Source organism: Nicotiana sylvestris, chromosome 4 (genome assembly GCF_000393655.2).
Source record: "Nicotiana sylvestris chromosome 4, ASM39365v2, whole genome shotgun sequence".
Taxonomy (NCBI): Eukaryota; Viridiplantae; Streptophyta; class Magnoliopsida; order Solanales; family Solanaceae; genus Nicotiana; species Nicotiana sylvestris.
In genome coordinates, this window is record NC_091060.1 from 112226584 (window position 1) to 112235006 (window position 8423).

The window sequence follows — 8423 nt, forward strand, 5'->3', positions numbered from 1 at the left end:
GCCTAACCTTCTTTGGGGACCCATCTTGATGTGATATGGCTGTGCTACAGAAACATATATTGCGCATATGAAAATTCTTAAACATGATATATTAGGTTAAAATTCTTAAATGGGATATTCTTATGACAAAATAGCCCTTAAAGATTAAATAGCCTTTGAGCTTGATCTTGAATCTATATTTGTTGCCACGAATGATAATCTTGAATTCAACTAGCACGAATTTTATTTGAACTTGTACTCCTTGAACGTTGATTTGTTCTTCCTTCTTGAGCTTGAACTTGATTGCGTGAAACTTGAAATTTGTAGAGAAATTTGTGGTGCTTGATCCACGAGCTCTCTCTATAACTTTTGGTGTCTTTTCTGAGTTATGAAGACCCCTATGTATAGTTGTGGGAGGAAAGAGTAGTGATGAGAACAAACTCTTTCCGACCAATCAGATCGAAGCATGACAAAACCACATTTGATTTGCCAGAACATGTCACTTGCATATGTGGCACGGTTTTATTGGTCTTTTAATTTGACTTAGCACGCCTTGTCATTTTGACATGCGACATGATCCTATTGGCTCTTCCGTATGACTTGACGTGCCACGTCACCAAGCTGGGCCTCTAGTAAAATAACATATTGGGTTTAAAAGCTGGCTTATCACCAAGCTGGGCTTATCATTTATAGTCCAATCGAATGGGCTAACCCAATAAATTTGGATTTATTTATTCAATCCATATTATATACTTAAACTTATATAATTATTCAAATTATATTACCCCAATAAATTTATTTAGATTAAAATATGTTGAATTTAAAATATAGTCAAAATTATTTTATGAATTCCACAAATTATTTTTTACTTTGGTTTGAAATATGCCAATCCATCAAACGGGCAAATGACCAAACCGAGAGAGAGAGATGAGAGGGGTGGGAGGGCCATTGTTATGCATCGGCGATCTGCTCAGCGACGTCGGAGAAAGTGACGCCAGCCGTGATCAGCTTCCACCGCGCCCCACCATAACACCTTCACCGGACTACAAATCCAGCCTCCAACCTTCCGATCTAAACAACCTTTTCCAGGTTCTCTTCCTATAGTTACACATATACAATTTTATACTCATTCTTATTATTAGTTGCTTTGTCCTATAGTTTCTCTTTTAGGACTAACTTTTTTCAAACTTCTTTGATGATAAGCTTGGTGAATGTGAACGAAAAAGTCCAAACCAAAATACTAGCCTATTACTTTAATACTGACTAGTTGATGTTGCATATGTAGATCCTTTTCTCCATTGTGTCTGTTCATAGTTAATTCTGCATTAGTTCCGAGTGATGTTAGGTCTTTTTAGACTACTTCCCCCTATGCAATTTCCGATGTCACTTTGGGTCCCCGACTAATCAGGATTCGCGCCAGAACTTCTATTAAAGGGGAAACGCTCCGGCCAGGATTTATTCCACAAAATTATTTTTAGTTAGTGCTATAATTTTGTGAACACAAATGCTCTGGAAACTGAGATTTATCTCTGAAGTTAGTTAAAAGCTTGGTTCAGCACTGAGCCGGGGGAAGTGGGCGGGGATGTGAGGCTTGAATCACAGGTTATCCCAAGTAGAGGCAGCTTCAAGTACCTTGGGTTGGTTATCCACGGGGGAGGGGAGATCAATGAGGATGTCGCACACCGTATTGGGGTAGGATGGATGAAGTGAAGGTTAGCATCCGGATTTTTGTGTGACAAGAGAGTGCCAACGATACTCAAAGGTAAGTTCTATAAAGCGGTGGTTAGATCGGCCATGATGTATGGGGCTGAGTGTTGGCCTGTTAAGAACTCACATATCCAAAAGATAAAAGTAGCAGAAATGAGGATGTTGAGGTGGATGTGCGGGCACACTATGATGGACAAGATTAGAAATGATGATATTGGGGAGAAGGTACACGTGGCTCCCATTGATGACAAGATGCGGGAAGCGAAGCTTCGATGGTTCGGACATGTACAGAGGAGAAGCCCAGATGCTCCAGTAAGGAGGTGTGAGCGACTGGTTGTGGAGGGCACGAGAAGAGGTAGAGGGCTTAAGAAGTATTGGGGAGAAGTGATCAGGCAGGATATGACGAGGCTTCAGATTTCCGAGGATATGACACTTGATAGGAAGTTGTGGAGGTCTAGTATTACGGTTGTAGGCTAGGAGGTAGTTGAGTCTTGCGTTACCTTGTACTGTTGTGAGCCTAATCTGATAGGGTTTTTGTCTGAAATAGCTAGGGGCATTGTCGTGTCTTACTATTTTCTCTTTTCGGTACAGGACCTATTTACTAGCCGTCATTTTTGTTTTGCATTTTTTCTTCTGCATTTTATGTTCCTATTTTTCATATGATCTCTGTGGTGAAACTAATATTCTCTCCTTTTTGTTTTTCTTATTATCTTGAGCCGAGGGTCTTCCGGAAACAGCCTCTCTACTTCTTCGGGGTAGGGATAAGGTCTGCGTATATACTACCCTCCCCAGACCCCACTTGTGGGATTTACTGGGTTGTTGTTGTTAGTTAAAAGCTTGCAGTAGGCAATAGGAATTGCTGCGACAAGAATTCTGTCACTATTGTTTGGGGAATATGAGGAGGTTGGAAACTGCATGCAACACATTACATTACAATCTGCGTGTTTGCGTTCTCTAATCTATTCAGTGTCAAAATTCTGATGTATGTGAAAGTAATGTGTTCGAAATCATTTATTTTCTTACTGCTGCAATTAAGTTGATGGTTAAGGTCTACAAGTTCTCCTGCAAGCATTTGGTTCTTAATGATGAAAGTTAGGCTATGATGGGATGATAAACAGAAAAGAAATGAAAGGGGACTTTCTTAGATAAACATAAAAATCCTCGTATGACAAATCTACATTGCGAATATTACTAGCAATTGATTTTGATCAGCAAATGTGGTGAGGCAATTGATCAGCAAATATTACTAGGATTTTCTGATAAACATAAAAATCCTTGTATGAGTAAGGTCTGCGTACACACTACCCTTCCCAAACCTCACTTGTGGCATTAAACTAGGTTTTTTGTTGTTGTGTGACACAGAGAACTATGTTTTCTTCACCTGTTTTCCTGCTTCAGCCTAGCTTAGGATAGTTTGCACCTCAATTGGGGAAGTTTAATATCAGTGTACGGGTGGTAGTTTGTTTTGGAAGGGAACAATCTGCTATTCTGTGGTCTTTGTTAAAAGCACTACTTGATATAATGTAATGTCTAGGAGTTCGTTTTACTTTCTGATTACACTGGTATTAATCTTCCTTTAGATCTTTTAGTTTTATATCAACTTAATGTTTTGCTTATTGTTTAGGAAAACTATGAGCAGCTGAACAAAGCACTTGCTGGTACAGATCATTCATGGACGCATCTCACACTAGAGGTAATAAAAGTTGATATCATAGGAGAAGTTATAGAGGATACCTCGATAAGGAAGAGAGTACCAAAAGATTGAGACACAATATCTTTTATATGTTAATCTTCAGGATCTTAAATATTTTTTATTCAACTTTATTTGGTGCTGCAGTAATATGTACCAATTGATCTAGTGACCTTATGATTTACAGCTGTGCATTTTTTCATGTTTGACGTGGAGTATTAATTTCGTATCGTATATAGTCTATGCTTCTATTATTACCAAAATAGGTAGACAGAGGATAAGCAGATGTAGTAATTGGTCACACAATTTGCTTTTCACATCGGCTCATTTCCAGATTTCCCATTTTGATACCAAAATGGTCTCTAAATCTGTTCTTATCCAATAAATAAAATAAAGAGGGAGGGAAGGAGACTCCAAAATGGGCTCTAAAATCCAATAAATAAAATAAAGAGGGAGGGAGGGAGACTCTAAATCTGTTTCTGTGTATGTTTTCACTTTACTAAGAGATTTTGCTTCTTTATTGCATTTTAGCTATGCACTGCTTTGGAGACTGCAAGCAAGTTGGTTCACTCGACCAATTCTAGTGTTGGCATGTTGAAGGATAAGGTTGAGGAGCTTTCGAAAGTCATTAGTAGAAGAGACTCAGCTATAGAAGCCGCAAAGGCCATTGAAGGCTCTCCAAAACAACCTGAGAGCACTCAGTGAAGATGTCTGATCATGACGATCAATTTCCAAGTTGAAGGTCAGCAGTCTTGTTTTAATCACTTCTAGCTTTTGCAAGGACATGCTTAGTTTGTTCTTGCCGTAAATATGCATGAATTAGATATATTTGCACTGGCAAAACTTAAGTTGCACTTGCTGCGGCTGCTTCCTGGTCGCCCCCTGGTTAAAATCTCTTGTCATTTATCCAGTGGCATCTGACTAGTTACTGCATTTCACTATGTAATCCTTTTATTGTAACCTTTGTTGTCATTATATTTAGTGTAGGTTGGACTTATGGTTTAGTGGATGGATTTCCTTGTAAGAACCAAAGGTGGCAGTCATTACTTACTTTTCCCTATCATATACAAAGCTCTTTCCTCTCTTGTGAAGCGAACTGCAGTAGTTAACAAAGCATGTAGGAAGTGCTGGCCTTTGGTTTTACGTACTGTAACAGAATCTTCCCTGATAATTTATTGGCAATGAAATATTCTTTTTTGATGTGCAAAAACCAGCACTAACATAATATTGGGAGAGCACAAAATTTATGCTTGATCTTACATCTATTCCTGTAGAAATGTTAGAAATTCAATCGATGAATCTACTTTATATGTATCTTTGAGTTTGCACCACTTAGCTAATTGGTACAATGACCTATGCTTCAGGTTATGTACAGACTGAGCCTTCCCGTCAAGACATCATAGAATTCATTCCTTCTTGTGAACCTGCAAAATAGTAGCGGTAAAGGGTTCCAGATCTTCTTTTCTCTGCTTAGAACTCCATCCAGTCCAGCACATCAGAAGTTACATTTACTGTCTGGGCATAGCTCAATCTACTCTAAGAACATTTACGAAAGACCCAATAATCGGGCTATTATGGGGCAGTGCAGAAGTAGAAAGATGTCCTATTATCTACTTCAAACAGGAAGTATTACCTGCAGAGTGATACCCTTTCTTTGTAGTTTGTTTTGTGTCTACTAAAAACAAGCAACCGTAGTTGGTGATTTGTTTTCTGTATCTTCTTCCATGTCATTGAATGTTGGATAGAGAGGAGATTACAGAAGCAAGATTCTATTGTGAAAATGCAATTTTTTGCCTTGACAATTGCACATTTAAATGTTCTGAAGAAATCTGGACTTCTTCTAATCTTCTGAGGACTTTTTCTGTACAGTCCAACTCCCAATAAAATAATTTCTTATGACCATATTTTCCTGCCAGTGGAGTGTCATTGGCCCGCGGTATCTCAGAGTTGGCTGCAAAAGAGAACAATGCAGGAAATTGCTCTATAAAGGGGGCAATGTCTTGACATTCATCTGCCGGAAGGATATCGTCCTTCCATTTCCAACTTTGAAGTGAGTCTTAGCACAACACTCTTCCCATAAGTTTCTGATGCATCTCTAGACACCAATCCGATATGTGTAGCTACTTTGCCTGGTACATCAAGGGTTCTGAGTGCCAAGCTTTGCTTGGATATTTCTCCAAAGTGTAATCATTATTGCTGTATCTCCACAACCTTTTTTATAGAAGTGCTTACTAAGAGCTCTCAGGATTAATTCAACACTTCTATCCTTTCTTCAGTGTCCCAGATGATTACTGATAATCTCTCCTCTCTTTATTGCCTTCCCACAGACAATTCTTCTCACTCTGTCAAATCTTCGTTGCATGTATACAGCCGGAAAGATGGACATCATGTATGAGTGCATCTAGTCCACAAGGGACAAGTATTGCCTTTTTCAATTCGAGGGTCTTCTTTCAACTTTCCCATTCACCCTTTTTCTAGATTTGTGATTGACTCCTAAAACCAGTCCCAAGTAAGTAGTTGGGAGGGACTCTAGACTGAAACCAACACTGTCATTTTTTTGAAGTCCTTGGGCAGAGTTGACAGTGTATATGCAGTTTCTGCTCAAGATAATATGGAGGCGTTAGAAACAGCTTCAAACAACGATTCTTCAGATGCCTTAAATGATTTTCATCTGCATCAGATAAAACGAGGGTGTCATCTATGTACAAACTGTGGGATATGATGATCTGATTTTGCCGCAATCCACCCACATTGAAGTCCAAGCCTTCTGCATGCAGCCTTAAGTATCATGCCAAGGCCTTTCATATCTAGGATGAAGAGAAAAGGAGATAAGGGTTCTCTTCGTCTTATGCCCTTCCAGATGGAAAGAATCCTTCAGGCTTTCCCATTTATGGTGATGGAATATTTGATTGAGGATATGTATAAGTGTATATAATCGATCCAAGTTTGCGTACCCTACTTGCCTTGGTAGGTTTACCACATACTCTAGTTGAAATAATGATAAAAATGCCTTTTCAATTCCTAATTGCGTAAAACACGGACGGTATTCTTGTTCTTTTTCCCCCTCATATCCAAACACAAATTTGTAATTACAATGGCATCCTTGATCTGCTTCCCTTAATGAATGAAGGCTAATTGTATACCTGATACCAGGTTGCTCATGACAATCTTCTGCCTTTCAACGATCAACTTAGCAACCGGCTGTATAAAAACCTTCCAACCAATCTTTATGTTATGTTCTTCTTCAGCTTCAAAGCACCACCATCTTTAGAATCAGTTCTATGTAAAAAGATTTGTTTTTTTGTTTTTGGTAGAAGGTTCGGAAAAAAAAGTTCTATGTAAAAGGAACTAAAGCTTTAAGAGCTTTTGGGCTGATGGTAAACAGCTCCAGTTTGCCTTGTATCGTTAGGTCCCCTATGCCCTTTTGGTAGCGGCAGAAATAAAAACTTGCAGTTGCAGAAATCAATCATCAATTTTAGATTTTGCTAATATTTACTTTATAGTGTTTGTTAGGGTTTTCTACTAATCAGATCAAAACAGAGAAACTTTCATTGAGGTCAATTTAGTGAAATGTTCGTTTAGAGTATTTCATGAATCGATGATACCGAACAACTTAGGCAGCACTTATTTTATACTACAAAGTGTTTTCTTTATTCAGTCGCAGAACACACGAAGTAATTTGTTTGAAGTACTTCATACTAGTAACTTATTTCTTAAAAAAGAAAACTCATCTGCAGTCCTAAATGAAACGCTAATTGGGGAAATGTAAAAGCGTTCAAAACTTTACAGTTATGCATTGTTATATCTAGGTAGCACAAAGGAACATGTTATACTTATTGGTGAATATTGGTATACAATAACAAAGCCCCAGTTTCAAACAAATATGCGCCTTAGTTTTAAAGAAATTGGGTTGGCTACATGAATTTTTATTGAGTAAACAATTTTATTCCTTCATAAGTAGTAACACATTCTTCAATCTACTAGGGGTGAAAATTTAGTTTCTGGCCAAATTTGATTCAAATGTCAAAGGTTCCCTAAAGTTTGAGCAAGAGATAACTTTTTACATCTCTAAAAATTTTGTAGTGTAAGCTGTCTTTGTTTAGAATCTATTTCTTACCATTTTTTTTTGGTTAACAAGGATAATTTATTAATATAAACTAAGTAGCATTACATTGTTCTATCATGGAAGTTCCATTGGGATCAAGTCCATAATTTGTAGAGTTAAAGGAGCTATTAAAAAAAAAAAACAGAGGTGCCAGTTATAGCACAGATGTTCCCTAGACTAGCTAATTTATTACATGAACTCTCTAAAATAATTCTAGTAAGGCAGGATCCTTTTTTATCTGCTAGAAGTTGATAACAACAAAGTGAGAAGCGTTAGAAAGTTTCACTTGAGTGTTGAAATAGTCCAACTAGATACTTTCTGTTGCCAAAAAATGGGCTATTTCTTACAACTTTCACTCATCAAAGTTCCTCTTAAAATCTTCTAAATTCACCCTTGTAAACTAGTATAGTTAACTAAAATAAGAAAAGTATTAAATTTGTTTGTTATTGCAATTTAATAAAGGAGAAGTTAGGCCCTATCCACTTTTTTCCCTTCTCATTTTTTTTAATACCCAGCTAAAAGAAGTCAAACTAGCTACTATAAACTAAGGTTGTTTAACGGGTGGGCCGGGCTGGGTTAGGATTTTTTGTACCCGTACGGGTTATGGTCCGGGTTGGTTACAGGTTGGGGCTTACCGAGTTTAACGGGTTCGGATTCATTCGGATAAAAATTGAACCGTACGAATTACGGGTTGAGGGGGGCGGGCCGGGCCGGATTTAGTGTATTTTTTAAGTTTTTTTGTATTTTGTATAACTATTGTAAGTTATATTAATATAAAGAATACAAGTAAGATGGAAAAAAATTACACTTATAAATTTTAAGTGCTACATTTATTTCAAAATTCAAACTTACAAATTGAAAGGTTTACATTTAGCAACAAGTAAATTAACCAAAAAAGAGTAAATTCAAAGGTTAAAAAGAGTAAATTCAATGGTTTTGCAT

The 8423-nt window shown here is 37.5% G+C and overlaps 1 protein-coding gene across 5 annotated transcripts; it reads left to right on the forward strand.

Moving 5' to 3' along the window:
- Positions 1–834: 834 nt before the first annotated feature.
- On the forward strand, positions 835–6761 carry LOC104226531 (uncharacterized). 5 transcript variants are annotated; one of them, XM_009778543.2, is made up of 4 exons: positions 852–1068; positions 3311–3379; positions 3908–4118; positions 4741–5157. In XM_009778543.2, the coding sequence occupies exons 1-3, from the start codon at positions 907–909 to the stop codon at positions 4079–4081; spliced, it is 405 nt and encodes a 134-aa protein (XP_009776845.1). In that variant the 5' UTR covers positions 852–906; the 3' UTR covers positions 4082–4118; positions 4741–5157. The 5 variants fall into 5 exon arrangements, with proteins under 5 accessions (XP_070028271.1, XP_009776845.1, XP_009776846.1 ...); XM_009778544.2 differs by lacking the exon at positions 4741–5157 and adding an exon at positions 6530–6761 and having other exon boundaries at positions 870–1068; XM_009778545.2 differs by lacking the exon at positions 4741–5157 and adding an exon at positions 4359–4598 and having other exon boundaries at positions 870–1068.
- Positions 6762–8423: the final 1662 nt, after the last annotated feature.

Excerpts from the sequence above, each read along its gene's own strand:
- LOC104226531 (XM_070172170.1), top strand. The coding sequence starts at position 907 with ATGAGAGGGGTGGGAGGGCCATTGTTATGCATCGGCGATCTGCTCAGC. Across the intron at positions 1,069-3,310 it reads ATCTAAACAACCTTTTCCAG|GAAAACTATGAGCAGCTGAA; the intron begins GTTCTCTTCCTA and ends CTTATTGTTTAG. Across the intron at positions 3,380-3,907 it reads GGACGCATCTCACACTAGAG|CTATGCACTGCTTTGGAGAC; the intron begins GTAATAAAAGTT and ends ATTGCATTTTAG.